Source organism: Lepisosteus oculatus, chromosome 12 (genome assembly GCF_040954835.1).
Source record: "Lepisosteus oculatus isolate fLepOcu1 chromosome 12, fLepOcu1.hap2, whole genome shotgun sequence".
Classification (NCBI taxonomy): domain Eukaryota; kingdom Metazoa; phylum Chordata; class Actinopteri; order Semionotiformes; family Lepisosteidae; genus Lepisosteus; species Lepisosteus oculatus.
The window spans coordinates 18,993,325-19,019,751 of NC_090707.1; the positions used below are offsets into that span (position 1 = coordinate 18,993,325).

General features: G+C 36.4%; 1 protein-coding gene across 1 annotated transcript in view; it reads left to right on the forward strand.

Annotated features, from left to right (window-relative positions):
• The first annotated feature begins 21,121 nt into the window (after positions 1–21,121).
• cwc22 (CWC22 spliceosome associated protein homolog) overlaps positions 21,122–26,427 on the forward strand; it is a 48,934-nt gene continuing 43,628 nt past the window's right edge. The window contains exon 1 of the mRNA XM_015359046.2: positions 21,122–21,211. Coding sequence (XP_015214532.1) covers positions 21,149–21,211 — 63 coding nt within the window. The 5' untranslated portion in view covers positions 21,122–21,148. The remainder of the gene's footprint in view (positions 21,212–26,427) is intronic.

The window sequence follows — 26,427 nt, forward strand, 5'->3', positions numbered from 1 at the left end:
GCAAGTTACAGTAGGCTTTTGAACTAGAAATGCCTTTATGGATGTTTGGATCAGTTAGCTTCTGAAAAGAAAAACAAACAAACTAGATTAGAAAAATGGTCTTCACTTATTTGCATTTGCTCTTATGATTTTAGAGTATACATTTCCTATTCTAATTATTCTGTAATTTCTTATTTAATCTTTGAAGAATGCAAATGTGTTCTATACAGAGAAACAGGCACAGTGTAATATTTTCAAGCTGTTTGTTTTGCATTTTTGATATCAGATTAGTATTACTATGCTTTCTCATTGTTTCATTTCCACTTGAATGAGAATTCAGATCACATCATGCTGTACATATGATGAAACGGAGACAGGAAGGATTAGATGGACACTAAAGTGAAATGTTGAGACAGTAGGTTTCTTGAGTTGCTTTCTATAATTACTTTCTTTTTGCTAATGCAGTGCCAATCCATAGACAGGGTGACAAAACTGAACCAAGTTATTAGATACAATACATCTGAGTGCTGTTACATGTACAACGATGGAAAGAATAATTTGTGCTACACCAGAGGTGTAGAACATCTAAATGAACAGTGACCCACAAACCAGGGGTCACAAGTGGAAACTACAGTACATGGATAGGCATTTAATTCCGAGAACAGGAGGCAAGGTGGTGTGGTGGCGCCGTGGCTAAGGATCTGCGCCTGTGGCTAGTTAACATCGCACGGCTGGCAGAGGAATTCTACTCTGTTGGACACCTGAGCAAGGCCCTTACCCCCAATCGTTCCAGGGGTGCTGTATAAATGGTTGACCCTGTGCTCTCACCCCAAGGATCTTTCCCTGTTTGTGTGTCTCATGGAGAGCAAGCTGGGGTATGCAAAAAGACAAATTCCTAATACAAGAAATTGTATATGGCTAATAAAATGATCTCTCTTATCTTATTCTTCACACAAACAAGCTACCCAGCCACACTGCTGAAGCTGAAAACCCTGGCTTCTTTAAAAAATAGCTGGATGAGATGAGCAGTTCAATTAGCTACTAACTAGCAAACAACGTACGTGAGGTGAATGGCCTCCTCCAATTTTTAACCTTTATTTTTTTCGAGATGGCAAATGACATTAACGTAAACAGTGTACAGTATTGCAACAATGTGATCTTTTTCAATGAATGATCAAATATTTTCAAGCTGAAATCTTTTTTATTTAATGAGTAAATTAATGCCATTCAGAATTTTTTTATTCATAGAAATATGAATTAGGACCAGCACAGGGGAAAAAAAAGAAAAATAGTTTATGTAACATACTATGTATTCTCCTAGTCATACACTCCTTTGCTAAATATTGTTCATTATTATTACTAAAAGTAAATTATTATTTACACATGGCTGTCTTCTATATTTAAGACAATAAACATTCTTTTTGAGCAACCCAGACAAAACATGTGCAAAGGTACAGTTTCTTTAGTGATTGTAAATGTAGAGATTGCCCAAATCTAAATGTTGCATCTTCTATAAATTGTGAATGATTTTCTTTATAATCAAGGTGGAATTTAGTACTGTACTGACTGCAGTGGTTGCCCGAGAGTGAAGTAAGCAACATGTGGCAGTGTGGTGGCACTGTGGTTAAGGCTCTATGTCTGTGGCTGGAAGGTTGCTGGTTCATATCCTGTGGCCAGCAGAGGAAATCTACTCCTTTGGACCCCTGAGTAAGGTGCTTAACTGCTCCAGGAGTGCCATATAAATGGCTGACCCTGTGCTCTGACCCAAGCTTCTCTCCCTGTCTGTGTGTCTCATGGAGAGCAAGTTGGGGTATTTGAAAAGATGGATTCCTAATGCAAGAAATTGTATATGGCCAATAAAGTGATCTTATCTTATGTGTCTCTTGGAGAGCAATCTGGTATATGCGAAAGGACAAATTCTTAATGCAAGAAATTGTATATGGCTAATAAAGTGATCTTAAATCTAGGAAAATGATTGATTTCCTGGGAACAAAAGAGGTATAGAATTTTTTTTTGTCAAAAATGTTTATTAAGGACAGAGATATCATACTTAAACATAGGACACCATTGTCCACAGAACATTGTGCAAATCATTGTGCTATCAATTCAACATGATGAACTATTAGCATTGTAATTCCTTTTATCCTGGTGTAACTAACTTAGATAAGCCTTTTCTCACTGAATCAGTCTTATTTTAACATAGTTAACTGGAGTAGTTAAAATACACATATTGCTCTCCCAATTTTCCTGACCTTGGTGCATTGAATACCTGAACTTGATGAAAACGTCATTTGAGAACTGTAATTGCAAACACACATGTTGCATTCAATCCTGCTCCAGTGCTGACCTCTTAAGTAAGTAAAGGCGTGTGATTATTCTTTTATATTTTCATGTGCTGAGAGAAAATTATCACTGGACTCTAGCCAGTCATTCAACATGAATTAAACAGCTGAGCCAGGAGACTAATGGCAGCTGAGCCAGGAGACTAATGTTTCTGTGAGATGTCCCACTGATTTTTAAAACCTTCCCCTTGAGGTATGAGGCAAAAAGGTAATCTTAATGGCATTACTCTGTCTAGTCAAGTGTGGTAACCAGAGATGTCTGCACACTAGATACCAAACAGAGAGCTAAAGATGAGAATCAATATGTACACTCCAAGGAAAGGTGTTGATGTCTGTTTTGTAGCAGATCATATTGCTTTACTTTCCCCTCAATTTGAACTGAGACATTGCAATTGGATAAAGGATGTTTAATTTTATCACCTGATCTACTGTACATGACATTTCCTATATTGTTCGCTGTTATCACTGTTAATTGAAAGACTTAACAGTACAATGTAGTAGAAGGACTACAATTTAACATAGAATGAGAGAATTCTTACATTTATGGTGATTTGCAAATTCATGATATGTCAGATATTTTATTTTTAATTGTGAGCTCCAAAACCATCCTTTCTCTCAGTACACATGATTTTTTTATAAAACTGTATATAAATTAAAACTGTTCATATTTAGTTCTGCACTATTTTCTATAGTTCTGTTTTAAATAGAAGATGTTTCTGCATTTTTGCAAAGAATGTCCAAACTAAAATTCCAAATATATACTCTCAGTATATCAGTTTCTCAAAGGATAATATACAAAAGAAGGTTAACCCAAATTAATATGTCATTTAATGTTAGGTAGTTTTAATGTTATATTAATGGAAATTGTGTTTTCAAGCAGAGAATAGCAGTCTTCCAATGGACTGCACTTTTGCATTTTTTGTCCTTGTGCATTGTTAGAAGTGATTGTAATTCTGTGTTGTTGACATTTGCAACTACTATGATGCTCACTGTGAATGCAACATATGTTGAGAAACAGCTTTTAAATAATGAAGACAACCTAAGACATTGAGAATACAAGTATTTCAACAGTTAGAAAATGCAACAGGTCATGACCAATGTTACCCCTAAGCTCTGCGCGTGTGTGCGCACACACAGGTTATGAAATCAGTGCACATAGGAAATCGAACTGATCACAAACAATTACATTTAAAAAATGATAATAATGAAACAAACACAGTCGTCAATTGAAAAATGCTAAATTGACCACGAGACTGTCTGGGAGAGGCCCAACTTGACTTTATGTATTATTACTGCTACTCGATAACCGATATCTATGCTCTCATAGTCTCGTACCTCACTTCTCATGCTCGCTTGACACTCATTCTCTATGACCGGGCTCATTGAATCGCTCTCCCAGTCTTTTGGATCTCTATGCTTCTATGAGAATGACTATATTAACAAAAAATAATTTCAGTTTTACAATTTCACAAAGTTTTTGTCACTGGGGAAAACATTTGCACAACTCGAATGTTTTGCGCACACTGGCCATTAAAAATGAGAGGGAACATTGGTCATGTCCTCTATCAGAGTTGAAATTGATTAATCTCAAAATAATAAGGACACTGTGATGTCTAAGCATTAGAAAATACCTAAATATAACTCCAGCAAAATTAACAGTATTATGGATGATGCCAGACATGTAATTACATGGCAAGTTTTCTATTTTTACAGGTCAGTGATTAAATACAGTACACCTTTAAGACCTCTTAAAGTTTGAAGCCAAATAGACAAATGAAAAATGAACATTCTTCCTTCTTCTTGTGAATTATACAAAGACATATTCAGTTTTGTCTTTCAGGGAACCCCACCATGAGAAAACACCCATCTTCCTAACCTAAATCACTTGAAGTGGATTAAGCATTCAATGAAGACAGATTTTAACAGTATTGTTCCAAGCTCATAAAGCCAATATCTAGAAAAGTTTAATTTAAGGAGAACAACACGTCTGCCAAAGGACAATGCATTACCAACCCCTTGTTATATTTGATCCACATTCAAAACTAAATATGTGCAATTTATGTTACATTAATTACACTGATATGATTTCAGCAGAATGTGGCAGCGGTTAGTATTGCTGCCTCGAGGTTCTGGAGCCTCAGGTTCAATCCTGGATCTGGGGTTCTATCTGAGGAGAATTTATATTTTCTCCACTTGTTGGCATGGGTTTCCTCCAGGTGGTCTGGTTGCCTCCCACAGTCTAAAGACATACAGTTAGGTGTCACGATCGCTACTCTTCCTCAAGGGCGCTCCAGCCCTTCCTTGTTTTGCCCATTACCCGCACCTGTTCCTTATTCCAGCCCCTCTTTAGTTCCCCCTTAAAAGCCAGACGCAGACGTCATTCGAGGCTCTTCATTGAATTCCGTTTTGTGAGAGCCGGGGCTTGCTGCATCTGGCTCCGTTATGGTTTTAACTTTCTGTTCCTGATCCCCCCTGCTGGTCCCGACCCAGTTCCTGGTTTTTAATCCCCTGGATGGATCGCTTGGCCATGGACTTATACTTCTGTTTTGGTTTCCTGTTTGGACTTTGTCTTGGATTGTTCGCCCCGGACTCACTTCCCCTGGACACCTACACACCTAGGACACGCCCCCTGTCTCCATACCCATCTCCTGCATGACTTTTTCCTAGTGTTTCCTCACTATTCCAGATTGTGTCGTCTGCATAGGGCCCGGAAAGAACTGTTCATGACAGTTAGGTTAGTTGGCATCTAGGAAAATTGACCCTTGTGTGAGTGCTTCTTTGTGTCCACACAACCTGCGATGGACTGGCATCCAGTCCAAAGTGCATCCTGACTTGCGCCTGTTCTTTGCTGTGATTGGCTCTGGTTCTCACATGACTTTGTATTGCGTAAAGGGGTTAGAAAAAGGATGGATGGATAGGATTTCCTTTGAAAGTAATTTGTGTAAGGAAAGGAAGAATAACTGGATTCTAACTAAGCAGTAAAACCAATAGTCAGAAAAACATTCAAAGACAAGGATATTATAGTACATATTATTTCAAAAAGGCACTTGAGGTGAATAAGGCATGATTTTAGATTTTATGTGACTATCACATTAACGAGTTGTTAAAAAGGTTTCTACTTTACTTTTTAAATCCTTGAATAAGTGGTTTTAAAACAGATTTGATATAATTCAGAATTAGACTAATTCTATAATGTACAATGATTCTATTATTTATGCTAGGAATTAATAATTACCACGAGTACATACTGTATTACAGCACAGGCCATTTTAACTTTAAAGTGTATTTTCCAGTACCATTTCATGTTACCTTAAAGCTATATATCATAATGGGTAGTGTATTATTGTGAAAGGTCTGATTTTTAAAGGAAAGTGAAACAAGATCAGGAGACGAGGACAAAACAATTCTTGCCTAAGTTCAATAACTTCATCATGCTAAATTTAATTAAAAAGCTCCTAGAAATAATACATTACATGCTTCAGAAAAAAGGGTTTTATAGGGAGGATTAAGACATGTATCTTTTCAAGCATTCTTTTCAGAAACTGATCAAAAGGTGGAAGACTGAGTGACAGAGAAATCTGAGTTAAACAGCCATAAAGGTTCTACTGATAGTAGTGATCAAAATTTTCTTTTAACATCGAGAACTATCTGTGCTTTGCTGGCTGGCTTCTTCAAAATCACATTAACCATGAAACTGTCATCAACAGCTTATATTGACAGATATTCAACGTTAAATAAACCTTTAGACATGCCTTGAGGGAGATACATCATTAAAAGCAGTATGAGATTATTAAAGTACCTTTAAAGTACACACGTTATATTTATACAACAGCTGTGTTTGTGAACTTTGTTCTTTTGGGGAATGTGATCTCTACAAGAAGAAGTTCATGAGTTCTAAATTGGCAGCAATGCACTGTTGTAAGTGATATGTGGTTCTATCAACACTAAACCAATTCTTTAACCACATATCTGCACACAAAGGAATGACAGCTAAAAGGGGATTCTGACAGGCCATGTGTTATTTTTGCAGCTGTTTATTTTTCCACATAAGATGATCTCATTCAGTTTGTTTCTTCTCACTGCTGACAAAAGGCTTATACATATGTGATATTGAAAAATAAAAGTGCCTTACTATAGTGACTATTTGCCATGTATCATACCTCAAAAATATACAGTACTGGTTACCTAATAAACAAGTTAGCTGTAAGTGAATAATTATTATTCCTTGCATTGTAGCTTCCCTGCATTTTCCACAATGCAGGAAAAGGAGTGAAATCGCTGTTATCGATTATTTAATTAAAGGACCAACCACTCAGATTTGAGCTTCATATCATGAAAAAGAGAACAAATAAAAAATACTACAATCTATTGATGAAACCAGAGAAAACAAAGGTGTTTACATATTTGTTTTAGTTTTATTTGTTGCCAGAGTGATGAAAAACATTTACATAGATGATGAAAAGCTCATTAACCATCAGCTGCAAGTTAATGGCTGTCTATTGGTCAGACTTCACACTCCACAGACATTCCAGCAAAACAGTCAATATCCTGTTCTGTAGTGATAAAGCATTGGACTGCAGCATCCATGGGATAATCCATATTTTTTAGCACACTGAATCAGCCTCAGATACTTTGCACCTTTAGTTCTGCTATCATTTGTCTGACCTTTGCTAGTATTTCCCCCAGTACAGGGGATGCTTTTGCTCAGTATGGAACCTCTGCTTTTTATGTGGTCCTTGGTTGAAGCTAGCAGCCTGTCAGTCAGCTGCTGAAACCTCAGCAGGAGTTTTCAATACACCAGAGCAGAAAAGACGCTTCGTCTCAGCAGGGTGTTCAGAGACAACAGGGGATGAAGGGCTTCTAGGCTATAGCAGGCCTTAGACAGTGAGAGAAGCCGCTGAACCTGCAAACAACATCATTCTGTTCCTGCTCAGAGAGTGGGTAATGTGAGCAGACAGTAATTGTTGCAGTTGATGGGATTAAGCTAATTTATTTAGCTGACCTCTGCTTGAGTGAAGCTTGGACTGATCAGGCTTTTCCAGCCTCTATAGAACACGTTGAAATTAATTCTGAAGTCCAGGCAGACTCAGCCTTAGAGGCTCACTGAGATATTTTCACAGCTTCAGGTTGAAATACGTAATTGACCAGGAACTGACCTTTGCATAGTCTCAGCACAAAGGAGAAATCGAAAATCAAAACTTACACCGGTATTTATACATAGGGATAAAATTGGCTAATGATAGAAAGATTTAACCTCTAAATCCATATTCCACAGAGCCCCTGTGCTCCTTTCCGTGTGGGATTAAGTATCTTCAAAAAAGCAAGTAATGATAGAGTTAAATCCAGCTGAGCGGTGCTGGCAGATAAAATCATTCTCATGGGCCTTTCGCTTAGAGGAAGGAAGTAATGATATTCTTTCATAATGCGACTTTGTAGAATGACAGTGCAAATTACATTAAATCACATTTAATGAAAAGGTACCTCAGACTTGCAATTCAGTCTGATTACACAATCAAAAAATCTAGGGCAGCCAACCCACCATATGCACAGTGAAATGAACACCTAGCCTTTCCAAGTGTCTTTGAATGAGAAAGTATCTGCATCAAGATTTTCTTGTGCACAGAGGTGTGAAACTAAATCGAAATCACAGCAAAAACAAAACAAACATTAATACTTCATTCTGCAAAATTCTGTTTTTTTCATTGTGATTATTATACTTTGCCCTAAGATTGAGATTTTAATGTTAAGGCTTTTTAAACAGGGACAGCTTGTGTTCTCTTAGTCACTAGATCTAAAGGTTGTGTTTTAAACTTATGGAATTGGTTTTCTTTCATGTTCCCCTTTTTTAAAATGTAATTCTATACAGTGTTGTAATATTGTTCAAACAACTGTAAGGTTCATTTGCTTGTATTTCTTATCTTAAGATGATAGAAGTGGTTTGCTTTGCCATGAGGCCTTGTGCTATACTCTGGGTGTGTTGGAAACTGTGGCAGACAGTTTGAGTCTTTATCATATTTAGTCTTTGTTGATGAGTAGATTCCCATAGGAAATTCAACATAGACTTGGATATCCCCATTTTAAGAGCAAGTAAAAACAGCTTTTATTAATTAATGTCACCTGTCCATTTTGAGCCCTTATCAGAAGCAATACAGCGAACAGACCAGTTCAGTAGAAACTTACTGTAAGTCTCTTGCATTAGAAATTGAATATTTTGGAACATTCACTGATGTAGTTCAGATACAGTAGGTAGCTGTGTCAGCATGTGTTTGTGTAGGCTACAAAGGAACAATTTAAGTTTTTTTCCACGCTTAAAAGAGAAGAAAAGAAACACAACGTTTTGGCTGTGGAGTCTTCTTCGGGTGTTATGATGCTATGATGTCTAGTCTAAATTTGGTAGATCAAGGTAGACCTAAACCAGGGGAAAAAAAAAACTGAAAAAATACAATTCTGATTTCTGTCACCAAAGGTCAATATCATATATTTGCAGTTTCTTTCCAAAAAGTTCTTATTCTACAAGCTTCAAAACATATTGAGTTGTATGAAAACTTTCAAATCTAGCTTTATGTGAGATCAATACAAAATGATCAGTCCCAATTAATTTCCATTTATTGTTAAGGTTCTGCAATTCCGCAAATAATAAGCATGATCTGTATGTACTGTATTTTATTGTTATGGGAGGTTTTATTTTTGCAGAATTTTCCCAGTGTTTTTTCAAGGTCTTCACTACTGCGTTATTTCAATCCACTACTATAGTCTTTATCCCCCATAGAAAATAATGCCTCTGCCAAATACCAAAACACTTCCAGGATCTTTTGGTTTCCTGCAAAATTCTTAATGGAAACCCAGTGACGCAAAGTAAAGGAAAGTGTAGTTTTAAAAATGAGAGCCGCTCTAGCTAATTGGTGGGACCTATATAACCTTAATTTTAAGGAGGACTTTCTGTTCCTTTTTCCATTTGGCCTTCTGTCAGCAGAGAGTAATTTCTCAATTCCATTCATCTTGGACCAATCACTGTTGAAAAACAGGCTGTGGAGAAAACTTACAATTTAAAATCCGCTTTGGTATTCAGAACAGTAGCAGTGTATCCCCTCTGGTATACTCAGGCTGAATTAAATGTATTCATAAAGGTTACCACGAGGTTGTGAATTGTCAGATCATCTACATTTCAAGCTAAGCTTGTTGTGATGCAAAAAATAAATAGCTTAAATAATTTCATTTTTTGATGCAGTCAAACACGATCAGAGAAATAATGTTGTTACAGAAAGGCATATAGCACTACTTAGGCATATGCTGTAAGTACTGTATAGTTTTGCTGGTGGTTACTCAATTATTTTAGACTGGGTGGATCTAGATACTTCTTTTTTAGTTTTTATGAAATTGCAGCCTGAAAAAAACTGTGTACTGTCAATCATTTTGTCACGTTTCAAAACTCACAAATGCAGCCATTCTGAATAAATAAACATTCATTTCCAGAGGGTATTACTGAGGACCAGAGCAGTCTCTGTAGAGGTAGAGAAGAACATACAATTACTGACTGGCTTGTAAATGAGAGATATAAAGTGCACATCATTATCTATTTAGAACAAATACCATGGCTCTGTTAACACCAAGCCAAGATACCTCAGAATACTGTACTTATTTGTTGAAGGAAAAAAGAAATAAAACTCTCGAAGTGTTTACTTATATTTTTCCTAGGGCAAAGGTTTGCTCAGAGAGAATACTTTCAGAGAATGACATAAAATACCCTTTCACTTTCATTCGAATGCAACTCAGTCTATTACATTTTCCTTTCATATGTTCAGTTTAACTCGATTGCATTATGCACAACTACTCTGAAATACAAATGCAATATCAAACCACTAATATATTTTAAACTACTGCATTTTCTATATTTGCTCTTTAAAGAGTCCTCTTACAAATATATTAAGTTGACCTATCTAAAGTCATTGTTAAGATTACCCTGAAAGGTACAGTAATATTTTCAGATACTGTAGAATGAAGATGACTTCTACTGAACAACAAAACAAAATATCAAAGTATGAGCAATGAAATATTCACAATACACCATAGAGTAGCCTGAAAGCCTGAGGTTGGTTAGTTCAGTTATAGCTGATCCTTGTCAGACCACTGAATCCAGAATAATTGTAATTTCTTGTTTCTTTTATCATGTTACACACTTCAAGACATGAAACCATAACAGTCAATACTGGTTTTTACGATCACTTTAGGGTGGCATGGTGACGCAGTGGTTACTTCCTTGCAGTGGTGGGGTCCTGGGTCTAAAGACATACTGGCTTCTAGGAAAAATGGCCTTGGGGTGTGTGTGTGCATATCTGTGATTGTGTCTTTGTTTGTGTGCGCCCTGCAATGGACTGGCATTAGTCCATGGTGTATCCCACCTTGGGCCTGTTGAAAATAGATGGATGGATGGACTTTAAAGTATTTATCAATTTTGGCATAGTGCTTTAAAAAATACTAAATTTCTGAAGCTGATTGCACAGTAATGATAATTTATGCTAATGTATACACAAGTCAGTGATGTGTCTCAATTAAGTCAATTGCCTTTAAACTAGGAAAACACATTCCAAGCATAGATTGTTAAATTGCTAGAATAACTGTTTATTTTGCATTAAAAAGAGGCAACTTGACGTAAATACTCTTTCGGCATTGACTAGTGAACATGTCTGCCTGGACTTATTACAAATGTTACAGAAGAAAAGGAAAATGTTTTTCCATCTAATCATAGCACCAGACTGACTGGTGATCATGACCAGTGATTCTCTACGTTGAGGTAAATCAATTGCCTAGAACACTCCTATTCATTACTGATGTGACCTTTACAGATACTTTTCTTCACCCAACATTAAAAAGCATGCCTGTGTGCCAAAGCAATTTGATATAAGCACAACTATCTTAAGATAGACCTGAGAATTCATTCCACTTCACATACAAAAAATCTACAGCAAAGGTTAACATTAACTTGTGAAGTAAATCTATACAGTAAACTGTATGACATGCAGTTTATTTACAGTATTTGATGTTTTTTAATGATTGTTGCATACTAGGAATCATTAATTAAGATCTCAATAAATCATATATTAAGAGAAGATGGAAGAAAAAATATAAAACTGGTTATCATTTCTAAGCTTGCTCAGAATTGTAGCAGCATATTAATTATGGCAACATGAAAAGAAGAATAAGTAAAAAGCATTTTGTTGTTTAATACCGGGACTTCAACACATATAAGTGTAAACATTTTTATGTTTTCATTATTGCTACAATACTGTTTTCTTAATTCCTTTCCTTTTCTTGTGCAGCACCACAAGCTGTTGTACATCCTTTGTACAAGAATGTTGACACACATACACAATTAGATTACTTTGTTGCAATAAAAGTGTATTATAGACTTACAATTTATGACTTAACTTTGATTTCAGCACAGAACTTACTCTTTTATATCAACGATTTAAACTGTTATCATGCATATTTTTCTTGTTGTACCTTTCTTTTTGTCTCTACTTCATTTTTGGAGTCTTTAGAAACCGGTTATTTTTTCTTAGCCAGTAGGTGGCAGTATTGTATTTCAAATGAATCTTGCAGCAGGGCGCCTTTGTATGAGATTCCCATGTGTTCCCATTATTGCATTACTTGTCTTTTTAAAGGCAAAATACATATTATATTGTCTCCTTTTCTTTCACTGAGAAAATTCCAGCTGAAAATGATGGAACTAAACTAAACATCTGAGCAGAAAACGAAATAATAAAATGTATTTAGTAAAACTTAAAAATGTTGGTTGTTCTGTGACATATTTCAAGAAAACTTTGTTTAGAAAAGTGAATCACTTTTTCACACAGGGCCATTTAGGTTTGGATTTTTTTTTTCCCTTAATAATAAAAACCTTTATTTAAAAACTGTATTTTGTGTTATCTTTGTCGAATATTTCAATTTGTTTGATGATCTGAAACATTTCAGTGTGACAAACATGCAAAAAAAATAAGAAATCAGGAAGGGGGCAAACACTTTTTCACACCACTGTATATATCTAGTGACAAGCCCACCAATCTAAAATACAGTACAATATTCCCTTTCCTGTAGATGTCCTTGGGATGGAGGAGTGTAATTCATAAGTCTGCAAAGGAATAAGTAAAGATTTATTCCACACTGAAAAGAGAAGAAAAGAAACAACGTTTTGGCTGTGGAGCCTTCTTCAGGTGATGTCACTTTACTTGTTCCTTTACAGCCTTTGTATGCTGACATGGCAGTCTTCAAAGTCAGATTTACGGAAATAATTCTGCTTAATAATGACACTGCTTTGCTAAAGCCAGACCCCTTTTTGGAGTTCACTCCAGGGTCTTATTGAACTTTAACAGAATCTTGCATATTATTCCTTTTCAATTCTGTTATGTTGTGAGTTTTCCTTTAGAAATAAAAATAATATTTAAAAAAATGGAAAACAAAGTAATATCTCATGGGAAGACATATGATCTAATCGTGTTCAGTTTTGAGTGTTCCCACGTAAACAAGAATAAGAGCTGCAATACTTCTAAAGGCTAAATTCCTCCAGAAAACTCCATATTAAATGTGCATGTGCCTGGCAAGCATGACTATTCTGTTAAAAGGTATTGCATGATGCTTCATGTTCGGAGAAATACACCTCTGGGAATTGTAATGAGCTGCTAAATAATCAGGAAGGCAGTATTCAAAGAGAGAAATACTTGGTTTCTCCACCTGTTACACCTGAAATGTGGGAAACATAAATTAACAAAAAGCATTTCTAATTATTCCCACCAGGAATTCAGAGGTAGCATGGAGAGGCCCTTTAATAAAAGGCTTTTTCAACTGATGTAAACATTGCTTCCTTTCAATTTAGTGGGGACAAACTCACACTGACAAAAGCAAGTGCTGCAGATCAGTATAGAACCTATTGCACGAAAATGGAATGACTTTCTCAATACAAATCATAAAGCTAGGCCTGATCTTCTAGTGTCAATTGTATTCTTTTCTTAGCCTCATGGGGTAAAAAAGAGCACAATGAAAAAAGGAGGGGTTCCGTTTGCCATTTAAGTTACTGTGAAGAGCATACAGTACACGTTGACAAGGACAAGCCAGAAAAGTTTAGGCTGAGAAGAAATCAAAGTAATGAAAGAAATTAATGGAAATGAATAACAACATAAATGAATCCTTATGAATTAAAAAAAGAAGAAAAAACACCTAAGCTTTTAAAAGATAACTAAACTAAAATTCACCTGTTTTTTATATTTTAACAGCCTATTGCTCCTATAATTAAGGTTTTCCTAATAGCATTTTCATTATGGATTCAAGGCAAGTACTGTAATAAAATAAATGCTTTAAAGCACCCTGCTATGGAGGTGATAGAATTAAGTCACGTAGTCATTCATTAACGTCAGAGAAGGGTGCTTAACCTCACAGCAATTCTCCTGTGGCATCTTGCTGCTTGTATTTTCAAGTGTATACTGTATAGGTGCAAGAAAAATGTAAACCTTCAGGGCAGAAATGCATATAAAACTAAAGTCAAACAAGTAATGAAGTAACTGAATGTATGTACTGTAATAACTGCACACTGTATGTGCAGGAGTATATTTGCCATCATCAAAGCTCTTTCATCTGGGATTTTGATTGAGCACTTGTAAATATTATTGTGAACTTGAATTATTTTGCAGTAACTAATTCATTTTTAATTAGATTTGTTAAATGGTTAATCTTTGGAAACATTTACTGTATAGTATTACAATAAAAGTATTATGGTTATTTGAAACCATATTTGTTGAATAACACAAACTCGTAGATCTAGAAAGAACACCTGAGAGCAAAATGTGAAGAATAAGACTTTGCCTTATACTGTATAAGGCAGATGATCACTTATTTTTATCTAGTTTTGGGAAGTTGGTTTACTGTGACATTGTTACAGTGGTTGAACATGGGCATCAAATAAATGATTAATTCATTTTATCACATACCACCAACTGTGATCAATGAACGACCTTACACAACTCTCACATTTAAGAGAATAGACCAAGGAACAAACATGCTTTACTGAAGCAAAATATGTATTTATAGCAGTTTGTTCATCCAGGTACTGTACATCTTTATGTTTGAGAGTATTTATCAGTACATTGAAAAATATACAGTATGCTGCTCATTTATCAGATTCCCTGGGAGTGGTTTAAGTCATAATAATAAAAAAAAAACAATATTTGTCTCTACACTATATTCCCAGCAAAATAAACCACATACTTGGCACAGATACTGTTAATTATGGGATTTATTTTATTAACAATATATAATGAACAGTAATGTTACTAAATCTAAAATACTTACAAACACTTGCAATTCACTTTTTAATTAAGCATTACCTTAGTCATTAGCATGCTTTTTGCAAAGAAGTGGTCAATTGAAGATGCAACGGTGTTAATTTGGGTCATGTCCATCGTTTACTTTTGTTGCCTCAGTGTCCAAATAACCTAATCAGAATTTGTATATAACTTTGGGAGTTGAGTAATGATGTTCAATTCACTGATTAACTTCTGCTTGATGCTGGCTAGGATTTTATGGTACTTTCAAAGAGTTCATAACTTGTAATCATCGTCATTGTCTTCAAGATTGGATGTGTCCTGGATGCTGAACAGGTCAAGATGTAGGCACCTAAGGACAGTGTTTGTAGTAAAGTGCAATACATGGGGTCTTTTTATGCACTATACCAAACATGTTGGAAAAGGCTACAAAGATGCTCGGTTCTGATTAGATCTGAGTATACATCTCAGCTGTCTGCTTTGTGACAAGATGTGAGGTCCTACTTACTGAAATTTTAAGCAGACATTAAATCCACATTGATAAGTCTTCAATGTTTGAAATTTAGTAGCTTGACTGATGTTTTTATTACTTTCAGATTTTGAAGCTATGAGAACACAACGATACAGCTAAGAAGCATACTTTGGCTGTTTTTTCCAGTTTCACACTTTACGCATATTTTATTAAGCTAATCTCACAGATGTAAGCAACCTTACATGACTGGAAATTGCATAACTATGATCTAAATACAAGCATGACAAAGTCCTTCCTGTTCTCTCCGAATACACTGTCCTACTAAGACCTCATCTAGAGAACTGTGTCTAGTTCTACACACAAATATATAAAAAATATATTGCTGCTCTGGATTCAGTCCAGAGAAGTGCAATCAGACACAGTCCCAAGCTTAGATGAATTTCCTACACTGATAGACTAAACCTTAGATTTAGCCTTATTAGTCTTGTACGGAGAAGACTACAAGGGGACCTCATTCAAACATTCAAAATCCACAAAATCTTTTGAGAAAGTCAATCCTATTGACTTCTTCAGACTCCACGGAGACGTATGAACCAGAAGACACACATGTGAACTTAATGCATTTAATACCTAGAACTGTCTGTTTTATTTAAAAAAATGACTGGATGTTATCCTTAGATCAATTAACTACTAAATTCCTAATTGTCTAGATGGGCAGAATGGTCTATTCTTATTTGTAACCTTTCTTACCAGCAATTGGTGTTTTATGGGCTATTTTTTCTTTTCTTGACGAATGTCAAACAAACATGGATTTCTACTTTTTGGTACAAAGCTCCTGATGATCACAGTACTCCAAGATCATGTCAGCTGCAATCCCAGCGGAATGAACGTGACAGTAATATACCATACACTCTGAGGAAAGCTGGATTGTTTTTCCCTTCAAAATATCCTTTAATGATTATAAAAGTACCGCCTTACTTATATGGATGTGTGATATGGCTGACAAAGAGATGGAAGTCTGCTTGTAGAGACAATATTATTCACAATTTTAGCATTTTACTGAAAAGAAGGGTTTATATGTTAAGCACTGTTACACACCTTTTTCACATGTTCATTCTGCTTTGCACTACAGCCTATAAATGTGATGTGGGCTTTCACCTTTACTGAATGCATGGAAAACTGTAAAAAAAACTGAACAAAAACTTTTTTAACTCACACTGATTCAGATTTTTGTTTTGAGCATTAATTGCATTTTTTATTTTGAATACTGTACAGTGCCTTGCAAAAGTATTCGGCCCCCTTGAACTTTTCAACCTTTTGCCACATTTCAGGCTTCAAACATAAAGATATAAATTTTTTATTTTATGTGAAGAATCACCAACAAGTGGGACACAATTGTGAAGTGGAACGAAATCTATTGGATTTTTGAAACTTTTTTAACTAATAAAAAAATGAAAAGTGGGGCGTGCAAAATTATTCGGCCCCTTTACTTTCAGTGCAGCAAACTCACTCCAGAAGTTCAGCGAGGATCTCTGAATGATCCAATGTTGTCCTAAATGACTGATGGTGATAAATAGAATCCACCTGTGTGTAATCAAGTCTCTGTATAAATGCACCTGCTCTGTGATAGTCTCAAGGTTCTGTTGAAAGCGCAGAGAGCATCATGAAGACCAAGGAACACACCAGGCAGGTCCGTAATAGTGTTGTGGAGAAGTTTAAAGCCGGATTTGGATACAAAAAGATTTCCCAAGCTTCAAACATCCCAAGGAGCACTGTGCAAGCGATCATCTTGAAATGGAAGGAGTATCAGACCACTGCAAATCTACCAAGACCTGGCCGTCCCTCTAAACTTTCAGCTCAGACAAGGAGAAGACTGATCAGAGATGCAGCCAAGAGGCCCATGATCACTCTGGATGAACTGCAGAGAACTACAGCTGAGGTGGGAGAGTCTGTCCATAGGACAACAATCAGTCTTACACTGCACAAATCTGGCCTTTATGGAAGAGTGGCAAGAAGAAAGCCATTTCTCAAAGATATCCATAAAAAGTCTCGTCTAAAGTTTGCCACAAGCCACCTGGGAGACACCCCAAACATGTGGAAGAAGGTGCTCTGGTCAGATGAAACCAAAATTGAACTTTTTGGCCACAATGCAAAACGATATGTTTGGCGTAAAAGCAACACAGCTCATCACCCTCAACACACCATCCCCACTGTCAAACATGGTGGTGGCAGCATCATGGTTTGGGCCTGCTTTTCTTCAGCAGGGACAGGGAAGATGGTTAAAATTGAGGGGAAGATGGATGCAGCCAAATACAGGACCATTCTGGATGAAAACCTGTTGGAGTCTGCAAAAGACCTGAAACTGGGAAGGAGATTTATCTTCCAACAAGACAATGATCCCAAACATACAGCAAAATCTACAAAGGAATGGTTCACAAATAAACGTATCCAGGTGTTTGAATGGCCAAGTCAAAGTCCAGACCTGAATCCAATCGAGAATCTGTGGAAAGAGCTGAAAACTGCTGTTCACAAACGCTCTCCATCCAACCTCACTGAGCTCGAGCTGTTTTGCAAGGAAGAATGGGCAAGAATTTCAGTCTCTCGATGTGCAAAACTGATAGAGACATAGCCCAAGCGACTTGCAGCTGTAATCGCAGCAAAAGGTGACTCTACAAAGTATTAACGCAAGGGGGCCGAATAATTTTGCACGCCCCACTTTTCATTTTTTTATTAGTTAAAAAAGTTTCAAAAATCCAATAGATTTCGTTCCACTTCACAATTGTGTCCCACTTGTTGGTGATTCTTCACATAAAATAAAAAATTTATATCTTTATGTTTGAAGCCTGAAATGTGGCAAAAGGTTGAAAAGTTCAAGGGGGCCGAATACTTTCGCAAGGCACTGTATATTTGATGTATTTTTTTAAATTTTGAACTATTGCATTGCTGTTCCTCGTAGTGTTACAGCTACTCATACGGTTCCTGTACTGTATTTTAGATGAGTACTGCAGTAGTATTGCACTGGAATCTATAGTATTTCATGCATGTAAACATGTTATTTTATTATTGCATTTACTTGAGTTGTAGTTTTTCAGCCTTTGTAATTCTCCCTGGCATGAAAATCAATTACAGGTTGATGTTTTAAGGCCTCATTTTTAAAATGGACTATAATCTTGAGAATCTTCTATGGAACAGAAATTCATGTGTTTGACATTGCTATAGAAAAAGCTCAAATGTCACAGTTGGCCTTTTTCTAAGTATAGTACAATGCTTGCATTCAATCTATCAGTATTTGCACTTGCCTATATGGAACCTGATGTTGTATTTTTGAACATCCTCTTTTGTGAACATGTTCTACTTAAGATCTCTTCCAGATGCAAGAACATTGAATAACTTTCTTAAAATGTGGTTCCAGCTATTTAAGTTCTTAATTAAGAAAGAAAAAGGAAGGCAGTTTCTAAGCAATTTTCTCAACTCCCTATCTTAAGAAATGTCTACTAGAGCAAATTAATTCATTGCGCTATATTGATCATGCAAAAATAAAACCCAGCATTTTCCATGGAATGGTAATCTTAGGAAGTAGCTATTTTTCTCATAATTAGACTAGCAGAGACATGTAAAATATTTAATAGTGTTGTTGATGTAAAAACTGCAATCACTGGCTGTTCAGATTGATGGATTGCATTGAAAGTGATTATATAATAATTTCAGCAAACAGATTAGTCTGTAACACAATGTTATTAATAAAAGCTTAGTATAATATATGTATATGATGGTATCATTATGACTTGTATAAGCACCATGACCTTTCTAAAGCTATCTTGCTTGAAACTGTGCAATTCATGGCACTCCTATGGTCTTGACCTGATCAGCAACTGCTAAAGAGCCCTATTTTGCATATGTGTGACCAGTCCTTGACCGATTTCTGTGAAAGTCAACTGTCCAAGATACTGTCATACCGGTTTTGTGCTATGTATAGGCTGCTGTCCTACAGATTTGGGATTTTTTTTCACAATACACAGAGCATTGCCACCTTGCATTACCCAAAGGCTAACACAATAAATTATTAACGCCACTCATAGCTTCAGTTCTATGGACATTACTGACTTTATGGTTGTAAAAAAAAATATTTCTCAAGTAAACTGTGCAAAAAGAATGTCTCTGTTAAAAAATGCTATTCTTTTGAAAATCAAGAATATTTTGGTCCTTTCCACACCATTTACTCCACCAAAGTAGCTTCACTGGCAGCATCGTAAAGCATAAAGTGTCTCCTTAGGGAACACACTGCCATAAAAGTGGATGTGAGATTCATCATTAATGCCACCTCTGCCCCATGATGTAAAGCCTGCTCTAGTTTTTCTTGTCAATAAAAAATGTGTTTTCATGTAAACCACGAAAACAAGGCCAATGCCCCAGGGTAAGCAAATGCTTAACCATTACATCTTAGCTTTTATTCCAAAGACTCCTGTGGTTTTCTTTCTTTTTGTTCAATAAAGCTTAAAAAAGTAGAAAGGACAGTATTCCAGCCTTAAATGTGAACGTCTTCTTCTCATGAACAGACACTGAAAAAATATTCTGCTCTTCTGGAGTATTTTGTTGAGAATTCCTATACAAATAGAGTATGAATTTATTCCTCTCATTGACTCATTGAGTCATTTTCTATGTTTTGTTCTTACTGTATTTTTTCTGTGATGGCAAATCCTGTACTTAAAGGAGAATCTTTTTTAGGTTCAAAAGCATTACACCATCATTTTAGGTTGTACGAAAATCGGCAAAATGGAGGAGGAAACATGCACACACATGAATGGAAACCTAACTTTAGGGTAAAGAGAAATAAACAGTGCTTGTTAATAATATTTCATATTTACACATACTGTACAGTGCTAATTAGCTCACAATTTTATATGTTAACAGCTCAGCAGGTTTCCCAAAGTAACATAAAATCTCTCTCAGCATTCATACTTAAAGCTAAAAATGAGAAAAGAATGGAGGTATTTTAGTTAAGATTTAAAGTATAATATACCATGGATATTTTGTAATATGTACAGTATACAATGTCTCCATATGCAGTAATCAAATGCCTTATCAATATATCCATAATAAATAGGAAAATCATAATTCGTCGCATTTATGTGCCACTTTGCACCCCAAAGAACTTTACATATTTGAAGGGACCCATATTATCCACCAAAGGAAAACTGCATTCAACTGGGTAATGTGTGGCACCCATTTTGCACCACTAGCCCCATAAACAACAGATCAGGGGGAGAAGTGAGAAAATGCTTCACCTATTAAATTAAAAAATTCAGGTTGTACAAATTGTGCAGACCTAAAATGGAACTTATCTAGTGAAACAGAGCTCATCCCCGTAGTCTCACAAACAGTGTCCAGGGACTTTAACAACAACCAAACTGCCAGGACAGAAAAGCAGTTTGTACGGCACAGTATTCCTTATTGCCATACTGGGGTATTAGTTTTAGAAATCATGCTTCAAAGGAAATAGTTACACCTACTGGTCTACTTAAAACACATACAGCAGCAACCTTGGTATCTTTAGTATCTTTATCCCAAAAATGACCAGACTTCTGAGATCTGAGATCAGATCAAGTCAGGATCTAAGATGTTAATGCTGCTGTGAAGCATTCAGCTCAAAATATTACTGTAATGTTAGAAGTCATACAACTGCTACTTACAGCAGTCTTTTTGTTGTTCTTTTGTATGTTGCAGCTTTCCGGCTGTGCTGTGTTCGTAGACTACACTGAAATCTTCTTTAAAAATGATCTACAAATTGCTGATGAAAACAATAATTAACGATCTTTAAAATCACTAGACACGTTAGTTAAATCTTGTCTAGAACACAAATACCTCTATCTTTTTATCACTCCCTATAGTGCTGGTAAAGTAACGGTCTATTTTAGATTTCGATACACTGTACTGTGATTTCGAATTTCGCGTTCTTTTGCTGATGTAGCAGGTAGTGTGAGGCTCACCAATTCGTGCCGTTTGAGCACTACAAGGATCCGTAGGTGATCTTCACTTGAGGAAAGATGGCCGCGGAATCGAATGAAGTTGAAATTGAAACAAGACGCGACTTGACTGCAACAGAGGAGGTAAAAATAAAGTATTTTCATGTTCTTTGAGTGATATTGTTGTCATAGTTTCATAGGTAAATTATTTATATAATATCACTTCAATGTTTAGGCGTTCTGATCGTCGTAGTAAGGTTAAGCATTGACGAAACGTGTACAGGCCTTCCCTGTACTATAAAGAACTCCGGTCTGTCACACATGGCGCAATGCAAGTAAACATTTCTTCCCTTGGGTATAAAAACTATTAAAAATATTTCTGCATTATGATTTTAATACATTTCCTAGCTTAAAAAGTTTTTTTTCCCCTGTTACTAATATGACCCAGGTTTAATTAGTCGAAAATAAACTATTACTAGTATACGCATTTTTGGTTAGTTTATAACTAAAACATTGTTGAATAAAACGCGTTTGTCTGCATCATCTAAGGTAAATCTGGAGTTGTAGAGACGATAACTTAGTTATCAACAATATTAGAAAAGTGTACGTAAGCTTCTCGCATTTTGTTATTGTTAGGCCGAATTTAATAGGAACAGGTGTTGGTATATTTATTCCATTTTTCCCTCGGATACTAGATCCGTAAGTACACAAATTATGGCGACGAAGTTTTTATAGATAGTTCTAGTGCAGGTTTAGATTCGGTGGTTGTATAAAATGTTTTGGAAAACAATTAAGAGTTTTATTTCGTCCTGTCTGTGATGCGTTACTGGTTCCAGGAAGATTGTAGATGCTTTTCCTTCCGTTAATATACACTTGTGGCACTGCTTCACTCTTAGCGGATTTTCTCAAGATAAACTGAAATGTAGGCCTACATGCTGTGAATATTGGAAGTAGCAGCATACTCCATTTGATGAGGAGAAGTTCAGTTACCTCAGTGAATTGTGAGCATGTCAGTTACCCGTTTTCTAAACGATAACTGTTTATCGTTCAGTAAAGGCCATAGGGTTCATTTATGGTGAATTTATGTCGTTTATGTATTTTATTGATTATATGTAAAACACCCTTTCATTTGCTTTGTGGTGGAGGAAAACGTTAATGCCAAATGGACTGGTGTTGAAAATTCAAGTATTTATCCGTATTTTTCTGATACAATTAATATAAAATAGTCAAATAAGATAGCAGCACTAATTAAAATTATAATAATAATAATAATTATAATTATAATTGCTTACACTTATATAGCGCTTTTCTGGACACTCCACTCAAAGCGCTTTACAGGTAATGGGGTCTCCCCTCCACCACCACCAATGTGCAGCATCCACCTGGATGATGCGACGGCAGCCATAGTGCGCCAGAACGCTCACCACACATCAGCTATTAGTGGGGAGGAGAACAGAGAGTAATGAAGCCAATTCATAGATGGGATTATTAGGAGGCCATGATTGGTTAAGGCCAATGGGAAATTTGGCCAGGACGCCGGGGTTACACCCCTACTCTTTTCGAGAAACACCCTGGGATTTTTAACGACCACAGAGAGTCAGGACCTCGGTTTTACGTCTCATCCAAAGGACGGCACCTTTTTACAGTATAGTGTCCCCATCACTATACTGGGGCATTAGGACCCACGTGGACCACAGGGTGAGCGCCCCCTGCTGGCCCCACTAACACCTCTTCCAGCAGCAACCTTAGTTTTTCCCAGGAGGTCTCCCGTCAAAATTGAACATTGCCAGCTGTTGCTTAGCACTGCTTTTACTTTTCACTAGTGTAATATGTAGACAGTACAAGTTGTTTGAATTTTCTCCCCAATACCTGTGGTTTTGTGAACCAAAACCAGTTGTGAACCGTGAGATCTTCAAACATTTTATCGTCAAGATCAATTTGATTGCATTATACATATAATTTATGTAGCATCTCTGATGGTATTCTAGTTCCATCTCATACCTGCAGATTCTGAACTGATTTTTGAACGCAGGTAAATTGAGTGGGAAAGATAGAATTTTATTGTGAGGGAAATGTAGTTAAGGAAATGAAGTGTCACAGCATGGGGAAATCACTGAGTCTAATAGTGTAAAAAAAGTCAAGGGTGTGTGTTAGTTTTGTCGGAATGTTATCTTTTTATTTGTTATCTTAGTGTAGAATTAAATTCTGAATGTTTTCAAATGGTTTTGCATTCTTATTATTTAGAAAATGTTTTGAAAGGAATAAGCAGTCTGTCTAAAAAGTGTAAATCTCATGGGTGGTACTGAAAGGCAGGTGTGACTTTTATAATAATAATAATAAACTTTATTTTATATAGCGCCTTTAAAGGTGGCTTCTCAAAGCGCTTTACAGGATGACAATAACAATAAATAAGAAGACTACAACAATAAATAAGAAAATTTCACAAGACAGGACACAATTATAATTACAACAATACAACAATAACAATAGAGGAGACCGTGGAAGATGGTATTAAGAAGAGCAGAGGGGTGAAGAATGGAACCAGTTAAGTAAAGGCTTTTCTGAAAAGGAGGGTTTTGAGTATGGATTTGAAGGAGTTTAGAGAAGGTGACTCTCTAATATCCTTGGGCAAGGAGTTCCAGAGCTTGGGGGCATAGCAGGCGAAGGCCCTGTCGCCCATACAATGTAGACGGGCTTGGGGGACAGTAAGGAGGGCAGAATTTGAAGAGCGGAGGTTGCGAGGTGGGGAGTAGGGCGATAAAAGTTCAGACAGGTATTGAGGTGCCAAGCCATGTAAAGCCTTGTAGGTGAGCATGAGGATTTTAAAGTCTACGCGGAATTTGACCGGAAGCCAGTGCAAGGACTCCAGGATAGGAGTAATGTGAACACTTGCACTAGATCTGGTCAGGATTCTGGCTGCTGAATTTTGGACATACTTTTAGATATGTTTGCAAAATCTATTCTCTTCTGTAGCAGCAATGACATCTAAGACTGACATAAAATTATTGAAGCTGAATATGCTGACATATTTTTTAACAGAATTGTGAGACATTTACTTTGAGTTAATAATAATTCTTAATTCCTCACACTTATACAGGACTTTTCTGGACACTCAATTCAAAGCACTTTACAGGGAATGGGGACTCCTCTCCACCACAACCAATGTGCAGCATCCACCTGGATGATGCAACAGCGCCAGTACACTCACCACACACCAGCTGTCAGTAGGGAGGGAACAGAGTGATGAAGCCAGTTCGTAAATGGGCTTATTAGGAGGCCATGATTGGTAAAAGCCAATGGGAAATTTGGCCGGGACACTGGGGTAACACCCCTACTCTTTTCGAGAAATGCTCTGGGATTTTTAATTACAACAAGTCAGGACCTCGGTTTTACATCTCAACTGAAGGATGGTGTCTTTTTTACAGTATAGCGTCCCCGTCACTGTACTGGGTATTAGGACCCACAAAATAGACCGCAGGATCAGCGCCCCTTACTGTCCCCTCTAATACTTTTTCCAGCAGCAACCTTAGTTTTTCCCAGGAGTCTCCCATTCAGGTGCTGATCAGGCTCACACCTGCTTAACTTCAGTGGGTTGTCAGTTGTAAGTTGCAGAGTGATATGACTGCAAAGTTAACATTTTGCTAAGCAGTGTTTTGGATTTTATGTTCTTATTCAGGTTTATATTTACCGTAGTGTTTTGCGTGTTATAAGTTTTAGTTGACCTTTGACGCAGACAGAAGTGTGTGGACAGGTTGAGGATAATGTTCTCTGATAACAGTGCATCTGTTATTTTCTTGTTTTTCTTAATTTATTTCAATAGAATTTGATAACCAGCCAGTGTAAGTTATCTTTTCCTTTATACAAATGCCTGCAACCTTAAACAAATCCCAGGATTTCACAATATATTTGAAGTAATGCTTTGCCAGCAATGTTCATTGTGCTGTAGGAGATACCATCCTTCAGCCAATGTGTTAAATCAAGATCGTGATTAAAGATTCCATGACAGTGATGCAATTAAATCCAGTAGCTTGACTAAATTTCACCCATAAGACTATGGGAGGACTATGTATAAAAAGGACTGTGATTCTTATATGGTTCACCCAATATAGACGTAAAAACCCTCACATTAAAGCTGACATTCTGCACTTTAACTTCATATTCATTGTTTCATTTTAAATCCAATGTGCTGGAGTACAGAGCCAAAACAATAAATATTGTGTCACTGTCCAAATACATAAGGACTGCACTACCAGATGGTATTCCTACTGCTGTTAATCAAGGCATCTTAAGAATTATAGTGTTCTAAAAGTTTAAAACTATTGTTGTCAGGATATTGTATTGTTGACATGTACAATGAGCTGGAAATTGAGGTTGTCGTCACGTAACATAGTCAGACAGATATTTCTTTTTATAAATGACACGAATATGCAATTTTTGTCTGAGAGCTCTAATATTTTTTTGTCATTGTAAAGCACCATTGGTAATGGCAATTAGGGTTTGTGATTGAGTGCAGTAATAAATACTTAGATTTCATATAGCAATAAGCATTTCACCTGCCCATTTCCTATTGAAAACACAATTTTGGTCTCTTGAGGAGATTTTCATTGTTAATAACGCATGCAGTGACATCTGTTCAATAAATGACATGACATCTACTTCAAAAGATGCATTTGGCAGAATTGACATTTTCTTTCCCTGTGGGATAAATAAAGTGGATTCAAGATGTTATGAGTATGTTGGACACAAGTAGAATGCATTACTCATCAGAGCGTTCTGGAAAAAAATATTTTCACTCAATGTGAGCTAGTTCAACTAGCAGATAAAATTTTAAGATGGATCTTCGTTTAACTTCAAGTGAAAGTATTGTCATGGCTACAGCCTAGTATTTTTTTAGATTTGAAAGAAGGATAGTAGGAACACAGGTGAAATGATAAACTAATGAGAAAAAGGACAAGAAAGGGAATGTCATCTTATGTAGGCAACTGGCAGGCCACAGAGGGATCATTACTTAAGGTTCTTTAACCCCCACAAGCCTGACATCAGGATGGTATGTATGAACAACTGTGGATTTCTGGTCACAGATGGCTAATATGTCAATTCTGGACTAGCTTGCTCCCTGCAATGAGGCCGATACTGCTTCATCCAGTCAGCTGCCTTGGAATTTTACCATAAACAGCATTTTAACATTCATTTCAGTAAGAAATATATTTTGGTGTCAGTATTAGCCTGAAGAATTGTCCTGTAATCAAGAATAATGCTGTGAATGGGGAGCACAAATAATTGAAATCATCTACTTTATGAAAAAGTGATCTAACAGTTTTCCTACTCCACAGAAATTTTTCAGTCTTTAAATTCCATAT